Source organism: Salmo salar, chromosome ssa14, assembly GCF_905237065.1.
Source record: "Salmo salar chromosome ssa14, Ssal_v3.1, whole genome shotgun sequence".
Taxonomy (NCBI): Eukaryota; Metazoa; Chordata; class Actinopteri; order Salmoniformes; family Salmonidae; genus Salmo; species Salmo salar.
Genome location: NC_059455.1, coordinates 45,938,985 through 45,953,984, shown reverse-complemented (window position 1 = coordinate 45,953,984; position 15,000 = coordinate 45,938,985). Strand labels below are relative to the sequence as shown.

The following is a 15,000-nucleotide window of genomic DNA, read 5'->3' as shown; positions in this document are numbered from 1 at the left end:
ATTAGAGAATATTACCTAGGGGACATCGTCTGCTATAACATTAGAGAATATTACCTAGGGGACATGGTCTGCTATAACATTAGAGAATATTACCTAGGGGACATCGTCTGCTATAACATTAGAGAATATTACCCAGGGGACATGGTCTGCTATAACATTAGAGAATATTACCTAGGGGACATGGTCTGCTATAACATTATAAAATATTACCTAGGGGACATGGTCTGCTATAACATTAGAGAATATTACCTAGGGGACATCGTCTGCTATAACATTAGAGAATATTACCTAGGGGACATCGTCTGCTATAACATTAGAGAATATTACCTAGGGGACATCGTCTGCTATAACATTAGAGAATATTACCTAGGGGACATCGTCTGCTATAACATTAGAGAATATTACCTAGGGGACATCGTCTGCTATAACATTAGAGAATATTACCTAGGGGACATCGTCTGCTATAACATTAGAGAATATTACCTAGGGGACATCGTCTGCTATAACATTACAGAATATTACCTAGGGGACATCGTCTGCTATAACATTATAAAATATTACCTAGGGGACATGGTCTGCTATAACATTAGAGAATATTACCTAGGGGACATCGTCTGCTATAACATTAGAGAATATTACCTAGGGGACATCGTCTGCTATAACATTATAAAATATTACCTAGGGGACATCGTCTGCTATAACATTAGAGAATATTACCTAGGGGACATGGTCTGCTATAACATTAGAGAATATTACCTAGGGGACATGGTCTGCTATAACATTAGAGAATATTACCTAGGGGACATGGTCTGCTATAACATTAGAGAATATTACCTAGGGGACATCGTCTGCTATAACATTAGAGAATATTACCCAGGGGACATGGTCTGCTATAACATTAGAGAATATTACCTAGGGGACATGGTCTGCTATAACATTATAAAATATTACCTAGGGGACATGGTCTGCTATAACATTAGAGAATATTACCTAGGGGACATCGTCTGCTATAACATTAGAGAATATTACCTAGGGGACATCGTCTGCTATAACATTAGAGAATATTACCTAGGGGACATCGTCTGCTATAACATTATAAAATATTACCTAGGGGACATGGTCTGCTATAACATTAGAGAATATTACTTAGGGGACATCGTCTGCTATAACATTAGAGAATATTACCTAGGGGACATCGTCTGCTATAACATTATAAAATATTACCTAGGGGACATCGTCTGCTATAACATTAGAGAATATTACCTAGGGGACATCGTCTGCTATAACATTAGAGAATATTACCTAGGGGACATCGTCTGCTATAACATTAGAGAATATTACCTAGGGGACATCGTCTGCTATAACATTAGAGAATATTACCTAGGGGACATCGTCTGCTATAACATTAGAGAATATTACCTAGGGGACATCGTCTGCTATAACATTAGAGAATATTACCTAGGGGACATCGTCTGCTATAACATTAGAGAATATTACCTAGGGGACATCGTCTGCTATAACATTAGAGAATATTACCTAGGGGACATCGTCTGCTATAACATTAGAGAATATTACCTAGGGGACATCGTCTGCTATAACATTAGAGAATATTACCTAGGGGACATCGTCTGCTATAACATTAGAGAATATTACCTAGGGGACATCGTCTGCTATAACATTAGAGAATATTACCTAGGGGACATCGTCTGCTATAACATTAGAGAATATTACCTAGGGGGACATCGTCTGCTATAACATTAGAGAATATTACCTAGGGGACATCGTCTGCTATAACATTAGAGAATATTACCTAGGGGACATCGTCTGCTATAACATTAGAGAATATTACCTAGGGGACATCGTCTGCTATAACATTATAAAATATTACCTAGGGGACATCGTCTGCTATAACATTAGAGAATATTACCTAGGGGACATGGTCTGCTATAACATTAGAGAATATTACCTAGGGGACATCGTCTGCTATAACATTAGAGAATATTACCTAGGGGACATGGTCTGCTATAACATTAGAGAATATTACCTAGGGGACATCGTCTGCTATAACATTAGAGAATATTACCCAGGGGACATGGTCTGCTATAACATTAGAGAATATTACCTAGGGGACATGGTCTGCTATAACATTATAAAATATTACCTAGGGGACATGGTCTGCTATAACATTAGAGAATATTACCTAGGGGACATCGTCTGCTATAACATTAGAGAATATTACCTAGGGGACATCGTCTGCTATAACATTAGAGAATATTACCTAGGGGACATCGTCTGCTATAACATTAGAGAATATTACCTAGGGGACATCGTCTGCTATAACATTAGAGAATATTACCTAGGGGACATCGTCTGCTATAACATTAGAGAATATTACCTAGGGGACATCGTCTGCTATAACATTAGAGAATATTACCTAGGGGACATCGTCTGCTATAACATTACAGAATATTACCTAGGGGACATCGTCTGCTATAACATTATAAAATATTACCTAGGGGACATGGTCTGCTATAACATTAGAGAATATTACCTAGGGGACATCGTCTGCTATAACATTAGAGAATATTACCTAGGGGACATCGTCTGCTATAACATTATAAAATATTACCTAGGGGACATCGTCTGCTATAACATTAGAGAATATTACCTAGGGGACATGGTCTGCTATAACATTAGAGAATATTACCTAGGGGACATGGTCTGCTATAACATTAGAGAATATTACCTAGGGGACATGGTCTGCTATAACATTAGAGAATATTACCTAGGGGACATCGTCTGCTATAACATTAGAGAATATTACCCAGGGGACATGGTCTGCTATAACATTAGAGAATATTACCTAGGGGACATGGTCTGCTATAACATTATAAAATATTACCTAGGGGACATGGTCTGCTATAACATTAGAGAATATTACCTAGGGGACATCGTCTGCTATAACATTAGAGAATATTACCTAGGGGACATCGTCTGCTATAACATTAGAGAATATTACCTAGGGGACATCGTCTGCTATAACATTATAAAATATTACCTAGGGGACATCGTCTGCTATAACATTAGAGAATATTACTTAGGGGACATCGTCTGCTATAACATTAGAGAATATTACCTAGGGGACATCGTCTGCTATAACATTAGAGAATATTACCTAGGGGACATCGTCTGCTATAACATTAGAGAATATTACCTAGGGGACATCGTCTGCTATAACATTAGAGAATATTACCTAGGGGACATCGTCTGCTATAACATTAGAGAATATTACCTAGGGGACATCGTCTGCTATAACATTAGAGAATATTACCTAGGGGACATCGTCTGCTATAACATTAGAGAATATTACCTAGGGGACATCGTCTGCTATAACATTAGAGAATATTACCTAGGGGGACATCGTCTGCTATAACATTAGAGAATATTACCTAGGGGACATCGTCTGCTATAACATTAGAGAATATTACCTAGGGGACATCGTCTGCTATAACATTAGAGAATATTACCTAGGGGACATCGTCTGCTATAACATTATAAAATATTACCTAGGGGACATCGTCTGCTATAACATTAGAGAATATTACCTAGGGGACATCGTCTGCTATAACATTAGAGAATATTACCTAGGGGACATCGTCTGCTATAACATTATAAAATATTACCTAGGGGACATCGTCTGCTATAACATTAGAGAATATTACCTAGGGGACATCGTCTGCTATAACATTAGAGAATATTACCTAGGGGACATCGTCTGCTATAACATTAGAGAATATTACCTAGGGGACATCGTCTGCTATAACATTAGAGAATATTACCTAGGGGACATGGTCTGCTATAACATTAGAGAATATTACCTAGGGGACATCGTCTGCTATAACATTATAAAATATTACCTAGGGGACATCGTCTGCTATAACATTATAAAATATTACCTAGGGGACATCGTCTGCTATAACATTAGAGAATATTACCTAGGGGACATCGTCTGCTATAACATTAGAGAATATTACCTAGGGGACATCGTCTGCTATAACATTAGAGAATATTACCTAGGGGACATCGTCTGCTATAACATTAGAGAATATTACCTAGGGGACATCGTCTGCTATAACATTAGAGAATATTACCTAGGGGACATCGTCTGCTATAACATTAGAGAATATTACCTAGGGGACATGGTCACCCAATGCTAACATTATTCAGAATTTTCATGAAGCAGCCGTTCTTCTTTACGGGTCACAGCAGTAATATTAGCAGTAGCCTTCCGAGTCAGCTGCTGTGCTCAGTTGACCCGATGATACGATCACGGAGAAACATGCTGATCTACAGACTGATTTCTGACAACAGTCAGCTTCTCTTAACTGTGGCGCTGCACGTCTACAACTTTAGGGACATTTAAACAGGCTAAGCAAGCTTTTTATGGCCAGTGAAGGAAGAGCTATCTTGCTACAACAGTTACAGGAGCTACACAGCTGATCAAGCCACTGCCTGGTGAACAGAACGTTTGTAATAATTTAGCTAGTTAGTTATTCCTATTTCATGTCATGGAGAGTCACACGAGAGCACAGTGACATAAATCATGTGGAACTACGTTTACATTTTCAGAATGGCAGATGCTCAATATTCACATTTTAATATGAGTCCCAACGACCTACAAGACAGATCGGGTTCAGGTTAGGAGCGTCGCAGAGGATTTACGCCCTCTGACGTGAGACACGAAGCAATCAGAGGAACAACGTTTCATGTGTGACCATCAGATAACATTCCAGACCCTGGAGACACCCCGGTTAAAAAACAATGTTGCCTTAAATGTTGTGTCCTAAACATTCCTTCAACAATCCTCCAGAAAGGACGGAACGTTGTGAAGGAGACGTTGTGTCAATTAGTGGGTACTTTTGAACCAATCGTAGGTCTACATCCTGGATCTTTCAACACTACCTGTTGTGACTCACCCAGTGTGTCACAAACTGCACTACTCTTGACCAGAGCCTACATAGAGAATAGGGTGCCATTTGGGAGGAAGCCTATGACACACCCAGTATTATCAAACAGGAAGGAGTAGGAGGCAGGCCACTCTGATGCCTCATGTGCTTTTCTATCCAAGTTTCCTTTGCTTCCTCCAGAACCCCAGAAGGCTGGGATCTCTAACAGTTACATTCCAATATGAACGGTGGCTTAAGTGTTAGGGAATTAAAGGTTTTAGCTCAGCAGAGAAAGAGGCATATTAATTAATAACTAATTATGATTATTTAATATTCAGGGAATGAATTCCTTATTCTGCCAATCCAATCCCAGTCTGTGGGACATACATCTGGTAATAGAGGGTAGAGAGAGTCAGTCCTTTCAGAGAGTTATTAGAGAGAATGATGGTTCAATCTCTCTCCCCCTCTCTCTCTCCCCCTCTCTCTCGCTCTCTCTGACTCTCTCTCTCTCTGTCTCTTCTGTCTCTCTCCCTCTCTCTCTCTCTCTCTCTCTCTCTCTCTGCCTCTCTCTCTCTCTTCTCTCTATTTGTCTCCTTCTCTGACTCTCTCTCTCTCTCTCTCTCTCTCTCTCTGTCTCTTCTGCCTCTCCCTCTCTCTCTCTCTCTGTCTCTCTTTGTCTCTCTCCCTCTCTCTCTCTGTCTCTTCTGCCTCTCCCTCTCTCTCTCTCTCTGTCTCTTCTGTCTCTCTTTGTCTCTCTCCCTCTCTCTCTCTCTCTCTCTCTCTCTCTCTGTCTCTTCTGCCTCTCCCTCTCTCTCTCTCTCTTCTGCCTCTCCCTCTCTCTCTCTCTGTCTCTTCTGTCTCTCTTTGTCTCTCCCTCTCTCTCTCTCTCTCTCTCTCTCTCTCTCTCGCTCTCTGCTTGTGGGTCTTCACTGCTCAGTTAAAGTGAACTTGACAGATCACTAGGCTACAAACAATGGACTAAATACAGACGAACAGAACAATCTGTGTGTGCAAGTACGCGCGTGTGTGTATCTAGTATATCAGAGAGAGAGGGAGAGAGGGAGAGAGAGAGGGGGAAAGAGAGAGAGCGAGAGAGAGAGAAAGAGAGAGAGAGAGGCAGAGAGAGAAAGAGAGAGAGAGAGGCAGAGAGAGAGAAAGAGAGAGAGAGGGAGAGAGAGAGATGGATGAATAGATCATTTTGATACAGTAAACCTCTAAACTCTTGTCTGTACCTGCAGACTTCCTCAATGAAAGCGTCTATATCATTACAAAAACCCATTGTTGATCAGATACAGCTCTGTCAGACTCATTGACCTGATTTAACAGTCCACTGGGGTCACACATTCATTCATGATTTACACACCAGTAGGATACATGTTGTTTATGAGTGAGATCAGTCCCAAACAGCACCCTAAACCCTTTATAGGGCACTACTTTAGACCAGGGTCCATACGGAGAATGGTGCCATCACAGGTCATGTCTGCTTTTTACACTAAATGACCAGATCTCTGATTCAGAGATTTTTCTCATTCATCTCAACATGTCATGACTCACGTTACCAGTATTAATACACACACACACACACACACACACACACACACACACACACACACACACACACACACACACACACACACACACACACACACACACACACACACACCTCTGCCATTGTGCAAAGGAAAGAACACTTCTCTCTTCACTATGAAAGCCTGCCATAGACCCTCCAGCCAGATTACACAAGACCGCATGATGATATAATCCAATACATCTCTGACTGGGATGGGAGGGACAAGAAACCAGATTTGAAGCTGGCTTCCAGAAGCTTTATTGAAATAAAATAGACCAGTGTCACAGTTGTCGTAGTGATGAGACCAAAATGCAGCAGGTATGTTTATGCTCATCTTGACATTTAATAAACTCAGAATGAACGTACAAAAATAACAAAAAGACCGATCAACAAAACAGTCTGGCAAGGCACAAGGCTATAAACACAGAACAATCTCCCACAAATGACAAACACACCCTAATATATGGGACTCTCAATCAAAGGCAAATAGACAACACCTGCCTTCAACTGAGAGTCCCAACCCCAATTAACCAAACATAGAAATAGACACACTAGACTAAACATAGAATACATGAAAATCAAACAGTGCCCAAAAACCCCCGGAATACTTAAATCAAATGCCCCTTCAACAAACACACCACCCCGAACCACATAAAACGAATACCCTCTGCCACGTCCTGACCAAACTACAATGACAATTAACCCTTATACTGGCCAGGACGTGACAATCAGTTTTAGTGTCTAAACATTGAAGCTGGCTTAGAGAAGCTTTATTTAAATAAAATAGATCCGTTTTAGTGTCTAAACATTGAAGCTGGTTTACAGAAGCTTTATTTAAATAAAATAGATCTGTTTTAGTGTCTAAACATTGAAGCTGGCTTAGAGAAGCTTTATTTAAATGAAATAGATCCGTTTTAGTGTCTAAACATTGAAGCTGGCTTCCAGAAGCTTTATTTAAATAAAATAGATCTGTTTTAGTGTCTAAACATTGAAGCTGGCTTCCAGAAGCTTTATTTAAATAAAATAGATCCGTTTTAGTGTCTAAACATTGAAGCTGGTTTACAGAAGCTTTATTTAAATAAAATAGATCTGTTTTAGTGTCTAAACATTGAAGCTGGCTTAGAGAAGCTTTATTTAAATGAAATAGATCCGTTTTAGTGTCTAAACATTGAAGCTGGCTTCCAGAAGCTTATTTAAATAAAATAGATTTGTTTTAGTGTATAAACATTGAAGCTGGCTTCCAGAAGCTTTATTTAAATAAAACACATCCGTTTTAGTGTGGGAACACAACTATTTCCCATGGGCCCTGGTAAAAACTAGTGCACTGTATAGGGTATAGGGTGGGAATAGGGAGGGAGGTAGAGAGAAAACAACCTACTTTAGATAGGCCATTCATCTTAACCATTACCCCAGGACAACGTACTGTTGAAACCTCCATTTGGTGGACAGACATGTAATGGCTGTGATGTTATCTAGGACAAAGCAGTCAAACACCTTGGGGAGTCTGTATGAAGACACAGCAGTCAAAGCATAACATTGCCCCTGGGTTCACAAATGATTCTGTATGAATTACAGCGATCATACAGACCCACAAAGAATGTGAAAACAAATCAAACATTGATAAACTCCCATATCTGTTAGGGGAAATACAGCAGTGTGCAGTCACAGCAGCATTTGTGACCCGTTGCCATAAGAAAAGGGCAACCAGTGGAACACAAACAACATTGGAAATACAACCTATATGTATCTGTTTATTTATCTTCCCTTTTCATGGTCTATTCCATTTACTTTGGCAATGTAAACATATGATTCCCATGCCAATAAACCCCTTTGATTTGAATTGAGAGACAGAGAGAAATAGAGAGAGAGAGAGAGAGATAGCTTTTGAGACACACAGAAAGACAGATGAACGGAGAGAGAATAGGAGACCTCTTACCTTCTAGCACGGTGAGTTTGGCACTAGTGTTGATCTCGCCACCACTGTTGGCGGCAGTACACTCGTATATGGCCTCGTCTCTGTGTGTCCTCAGCGGCTGGATCCTCAGCACAGACCCACAACCATCATCAAAGTCAATCACCTGGCAGAGACACACACACAGGAGGCATGAGATAGTATCTTTTAACTGTTCTAGTCAGTGGAGACTGGTGTCACTTTAAATCAGAGGAAAGGCTGATTGATGGAATAGAATGATGGAACCACATCAAACACAAAATACATCCATTTCATCAGACACGGGTGTCTTTACTGGCATATATTGCACATCGTTATGGTTCAAATGAGAAATAGGAGAGAGAGAGAGAGAGAGAGAGAGAGAGAGAGAGAGAGAGAGAGAGAGAGATAGATAGATAGATAAAAGGAAGAGAGAGATGAGGATGAGGGAAAGAACAAGGGATGGATGGATGGTGGAGATGGTGTATGGTGGAGATGGTGGAGATGGTAAATGGTGGAGATGGTGGAGCTGGTGGATGTTGGAGGAGGAGATGGTGGAGATGGTGGAGCTGGTGGATGGTGGAGATGGTGGATGGTAAATGGTGGAGATGGTGGAGATGGTGGAAATGGTAAATGGTGGAGATGGTGGCTGGTGGAGATGGTGGATGGTGGAGATGGTGGAGCTGGTGGATGGTGGAGATGGTGGATGGTGGAGATGGTGGAGATGGTGGATGGTGGAGATGGTGGATGGTGGAGATGGTGGATGGTGGAGATGGTGGAGCTGGTGGATGGTGGAGATGGTGGATGGTGGAGATGGTGGATGGTGGAGATGGTGGATGGTGGAGATGGTGGAGATGGTAAATGGTGGAGAAGGTAAATGGTGGAGATGGTGGAAATGGTGGAGATGGTGGAGATGGTGGATGGTGGAGATGGTGGAGCTGGTGGAGATGGTGGAGCTGGTGGATGGTGGAGATGGTGGAGATGGTGGAGGTGGATGGTGGAGCTGGTGGATGGTGGAGATGGTGGAGCTGGTGGATGGTGGAGATGGTGGAGCTGGTGGATGGTGGAGATGGTGGAGATGGTGGAAGATGGAGATGGTGGATGGTGGAGATGGTGGATGGTGGAGATGGTGGATATAGTGGATGGTGGAGATGGTGGAGCTGGTGGATGGTGGAGATGGTGGAAGGTGGAGATGGTGGAAGGTGGAGATGGTGGATGGTGGAGATGGGGGATGGTGGAGCTGGTGGATGGTGGAGATGGTGGAGGTGGTGGAAGGTGGAGATGATGGATGGTGGAAATGGTGGATGGTGGAGATGGTGGAGCTTGTGGATGGTGGAGATGGTGGATGGTGGAGATGGTGGAGATGGTGGATGGTGGAGATGGTGGAGATGGTGGAGCTGGTGGATGGTGGAGATGGTGGATGGTGGAGATGGTGGAGGTGGTGGAAGGTGGAGATGGTGGATGGTGGAGATGGTGGATGGTGGAGATGGTGGAGCTGGTGGATGGTGGAGATGGTGGATGGTGGAGATGGTTGAGATGGTGGAAGATGGAGATGGTGAATGGTGGAGATGGTGGAGATGGTGGATGGTGGAGATGGTGGAGATGGTGAATGGTGGAGATGGTGGATGGTGGATAGTGAAGATGGTTAGATGGTGGCGATGGTGGATGGTGGAGCTGGTGGAGATGGTGGAGAGTGGAGATGGTGGATGGTGGAGACGGTGGATGGTGGAGATGGTGGAGATGGTGTATGGTGGAGATGGTGTATGGTGGAGACGGTGGATGGTGGAGATGGTGGATATGGTGGAGACGGTGGATGGTGGAGACAGTGGATGGTGGATGGTTGAGATGGTGGAGCTGGTAGATGGTGGAGATGGTGGATGGTGGAGATGGTGGAGGTGGAGATGATGGAGCTGGTGGATGGTGGAGCTGGTGGATGGTGGAGATGGTGGAGATGGTGGAAGATGGAGATGGTGGATGGTGGAGATGGTGGAGATGGTGGAGCTGGTGGATGGTGGATGGTGGAGATGGTGGAGGTGGTGGAAGGTGGAGATGGTGGATGGTGGAGCTGGTGGAGATGGTGGATGGTGGAGATGGTGGAGCTGGTGGATGGTGGAGATGGGGGAGATGGTGGAGGTGGATGGTGGAGCTGGTGGATGGTGGAGATGGTGGATGGTGGAGATGGTGGAGCTGGTGGATGGTGGAGATGGTGGAGCTGGTAGATGGTGGAGATGGTGGATGGTGGAGATGGTGGAGGTGGAGATGATGGAGCTGGTGGATGGTGGAGCTGGTGGAGATGGTGGATGGTGGAGATGGTGGAGATGGTGGAAGATGGAGATGGTGGATGGTGGAGATGGTGGATGGTGGAGATGGTGGAGCTGGTGGATGGTGGAGATGGTGGATGGTGGAGATGGTGGAGGTGGTGGAAGGTGGAGATGGTGGATGGTGGAGATGGTGGATGGTGGAGATGGTGGAGATGGTGGAGCTGGTGGATGGTGGAGATGGTGGAGATGGTGGAAGATGGAGATGGTGAATGGTGGAGATGGTGGATGGTGGAGACGGTGGAGATGGTGGATGGTGGAGATGGTGAATGGTGGATGGTGGAGATGGTGGATGGTGGATAGTGAAGATGGTGGAGATGGTAGATGGTGGATGGTGGAGATGGTGGAGATGGTGGATGGTGGAGACGGTGGATGGTGGAGATGGTGGAGATGGTGTATGGTGGAGATGGTGTATGGTGGAGATGGTGTATGGTGGAGACGGTGGATGGTGGAGATGGTGGATATGGTGGAGACGGTGGACGTTGGAGACAGTGGACGGTGGATGGTGGAGATGGTGGAGATGGTGGGGATGGTGGGGATGGTGGAGACGGTGGATGGTGGAGATGGTGGAGCTGGTGGATGGTGGAGATGGTGGATGGTGGAGATGGTGGATGGTAGAGACGGTGGATGGTGGAGATGGTGGATGGTGGAGACGGTGGATGGTGGAGATGGTGGATGGTGGAGATGGTGGAGACGGTGTATGGTGAAGATGGTGGATAGTGAAGATGGTGGATGGTGGAGATGGTGGATGGTGAAGATGGTCGATGGTGGAGATGGTGGATGGGGGAGATGGTGGAGATAGTGGATGGTGGAGATGGTGGAGATAGTGGATGGTGGAGACGGTGGATGGTGGAGATGGTGGATGGTGAAGATGGTGGATAGTGAAGATGGTGGATGGTGGAGATGGTGGATGGTGGAGATGGTGGATGGTGGAGATGGTGAATGGTGGATGGTGGAGGTGGTGGATGGTGGAGATGGTGGATGGTGGAGGCGGTGGATGGTGGAGATGGTGGAGGTGGTGGATGGTGGAGATGGTGGAGGCGGTGGATGGTGGAGATGGTGGATGGTGGAGGATGGTGGAGATGGTGGATACGGTGGATGGTGGAGGTGGGAGAAAAAGGAGGATGAGGCTGACTGAATAGTGAGAGAAGGAGATGAAAGAAGAGTTTTTGTGTGTGTGTGTCTGTCTCCCTGCCTGTCTGTCTGTCTGTCTGTCTGTCTGTCTGTCTGTCTGTCTGTCTGTCTGTCTGTCTGTCTGTCTGTCTGTCTGTCTGTCTGTCTGCCTGCCTGCCTGCCTGCCTGCCTCTCTGTTTCACCTCCTCCTTGTCTGTCTCCCTGCCTGTCTCCTTGTCTGACTCCCTGCCTGACTCCTTGTCTGTATCCCTGCCTGTCTCCTTGTCTGTATCCCTGCCTGTCTCCCTGCCTGTCTCCTTGTCTGTCTCCCTGTCTGTCTCCTTTTCTGTCTCCCTGCCTGTCTCCCTGTCTGTCTCCCTGTCTGTCTCCTTGCCTGTATCCTTGTCTGTCTCCCTGCCTGTCTCCCCGCCTGTATCCTTGTCTGTCTCCCTGCCTGTCTCCCTGCATGTCTCCCTGCCTGTCTCCCTGCCTGTCTCCCTGCCTGTCTCCTTGTCTGTCTCCCTGACTGTCTCTTTGTCTATCTCCCTGCCTGTCTCCTTGTCTGTCTCCTTGCCTGTATCCTTGTCTGTCTCCTTGTCTGTCTCCCTGTCTGTCTCCTTTTCTGTCTCCCTGCCTGTCTCCCTGTCTGTCTCCCTGTCTGTCTCCTTGCCTGTATCCTTGTCTGTCTCCCTGCCTGTCTCCCTGCATGTCTCCCTGCCTGTCTCCCTGCCTGTCTCCCTGCCTGTCTCCTTGTCTGTCTCCCTGACTGTCTCTTTGTCTATCTCCCTGCCTGTCTCCTTGTCTGTCTCCCTGCCTGTCTCCTTGTCTGTCTCCCTGCCTGTCTCCCTGCCCGACTCCTTGTCTGTCTCCTTGTCTTCTCCCTGCCTGTCTCCTTGTCTGTCTCCCTGTACTATGTGTGATTCTCCATGCCTGTGTCCTTGTCTGTCTCCCTGCCTGTCTCCTTGTCTGTCTCCCTGTACTATGTGTGATTCTCCATGCCTGTGTCCTTGTCTGTCTCCCTGCCTGTCTCCTTGTCTGTCTCCCTGTACTATGTGTGATTCTCCATGCCTGTGTCCTTGTCTGTCTCCCTGCCTGTCTCCTTGTCTGTCTCCCTGTACTATGTGTGATTCTCCATGCGTACCTCAAAGCGCTGGGAGCTGACTTTCTTGCCCTTCTTCATCCAGGTGATCCTGGGTTTGGGATCTCCTGTGGCCTGGCACACGAAGGACGCTACACCGCCTGATATACCCGTCTGGTCCTCGGGAGACTTGACGAAACTTGGTAAGCCTTAGGGAGAGAGGGACAGATTGTATTACTTCTACAATACTTTCATGGTACAATTCAGTGTAGGAGAGAGAGAGACAGAGAGGTAGAGAGAAACAGAGAGAGAGATGGCGGGAGGGAGATGGCGGGAGGGAGAGAGAGAGATGGAGAGAGAGAGACAGAGAGAGATGGCGGGAGGGAGAGAGAGAGAGACAGAGCGAGACATGGCGTGAGGGAGATGGCGGAAGGGAGAGAGAGAGAGATAGAGAGATGGCGGGAGGGAGATGGCGGAAGGGAGAGAGAGAGAGAGAGATGGCGGGAGGGAGAGAGAGCGACAGAGAGAGAGATGGCGGGAGGGAGACAGAGAGAGAGACAGACAGAGAGAGAGAGAGACATTGTATACAATATACATTTTCATATTGTAAATATCCAAAATAAGCTTTGGCAATATCTACATTGTTACGTCATGCCAACAAAGCAAATTGAATTGAATTGAATTGAGAGAGAGAGAGAGAGAGAGAGAGAGAGAGACAGAGAGAGAGAGAGAAAGAGAGAGAGAGAGCGAGAGAGAGCGAGAGAGAGAGAGAAAGAGAGAGAGAGAGAGAGAGAGAGAGAGAGAGAGAGAGGGGGTTAGAGAGAGAGAGAGAGAGAGAGAGAGAGAGGGGGGGGTTGGGGGTTAGAGAGAGAGAGAGAGACAGAGAGAGAGAGTGAAAGAGAGAGAGAGAGAGAGAGAGCGAGAGAGTGAAAGAGAGAGAGTGAAAGAGAGGGGGGTTTGGGGGTTAGAGAGAGAGAGAGAGAGGGGGGGTTTGGGGGTTAGAGAGAGAGAGAGAGGGGGGGGGTTGGGGGTTAGAGAGAGAGAGAGGGGACGGTTTGGGGGTTAGAGAGAGAGAGAGGGGGGTTGGGGGTTAGAGAGAGAGAGAAAGGGGGGTTGGGGATTAGAGAGAGAGAGAGAGAGAGAGAGAGAGAGGGGGGGGTTTGGGGGTTAGAGAGAGAGAGAGAGGGGGGGTTGGGGGTTAGAGAGAGAGAGAGAGAGAGGGGGGGGTTGGGGGTTAGAGAGAGAGAGAGAGGGGGGGTTGGGGGTTAGAGAGATCTGTGGTCTCAGGAAGCATGTAGATGTGGTTATATAGGGATATCATTTATTCCACAACAAACCTCTACAATATAACAGTCCAGATGTATTGTTGCTGTAACACCTGGTGCCCTATTCACTATAGGCGCTGGTCAAAAGTAGTGCACTTTAAAGGGAATAGGGTTCTATAGGTGCTGGTCAAAAGTAATGCACTTTAAAGGGAATAGGGTTCTATAGGCGCTGGTCAAAAGTAGTGCACTTTAAAGGGAATATGGTTCCATAGACTCTGGTCAAAAGTAGTGCACTATAAAGGGAATAGGGTTCTATAGGCTCTGGTCAAAAGTAGTGCACTATAAAGGGAATAGAGTTCTATAGGCTCTGGTCAAAAGTAGTGCACTATAAAGGGAATAGAGTTCTATAGGCTCTGGTCAAAAGTAGTGCACTATAAAGGGAATAGGGTTCTATAGGAAGAGGAGGACAAGGAAGAGGAACGAGCAGGATGAGGAGGAAGCGGGAGGACGATGAGGAGGATGAGGAAGCGGGAGGAGGAAGAGGCGGAGGAAGCGGGAGGAGGAAGAGGCGGTGGAGGAGAAGGAAGAGGAGGAGGAATGAGCAGGATGAGGAGACGGAAGAGAAAGATGAGGAAGAGGAGGATGAGGAAGGGAAAGACTCTGCATTCAGCATGATGCAGCAGGAAGTGGGATTCGTCGGACCAGGCGCTATTTTTCCACTCCTGAACTGTCCATCGTCGGTGGTTGCATGCTCACTGAAGCCGCTTCTTCTTGTTTTAA

General features: G+C 45.8%; 1 protein-coding gene across 15 annotated transcripts in view; it reads right to left on the bottom strand.

The window, feature by feature from the left end:
* The window catches only part of LOC106569653 (receptor-type tyrosine-protein phosphatase F), a 469,500-nt gene that overhangs the window by 232,982 nt on the left and 221,518 nt on the right, over nucleotides 1-15,000 (bottom strand). For all 15 annotated transcript variants that reach the window (XM_045694461.1, XM_045694460.1, XM_045694463.1 and 12 more), the window contains 2 exons: nucleotides 13,019-13,164; nucleotides 8,453-8,594 (listed from right to left, as the gene is read on the bottom strand). In XM_045694461.1, coding sequence (XP_045550417.1) covers nucleotides 8,453-8,594; nucleotides 13,019-13,164 — 288 coding nt within the window. The remainder of the gene's footprint in view (nucleotides 1-8,452; nucleotides 8,595-13,018; nucleotides 13,165-15,000) is intronic.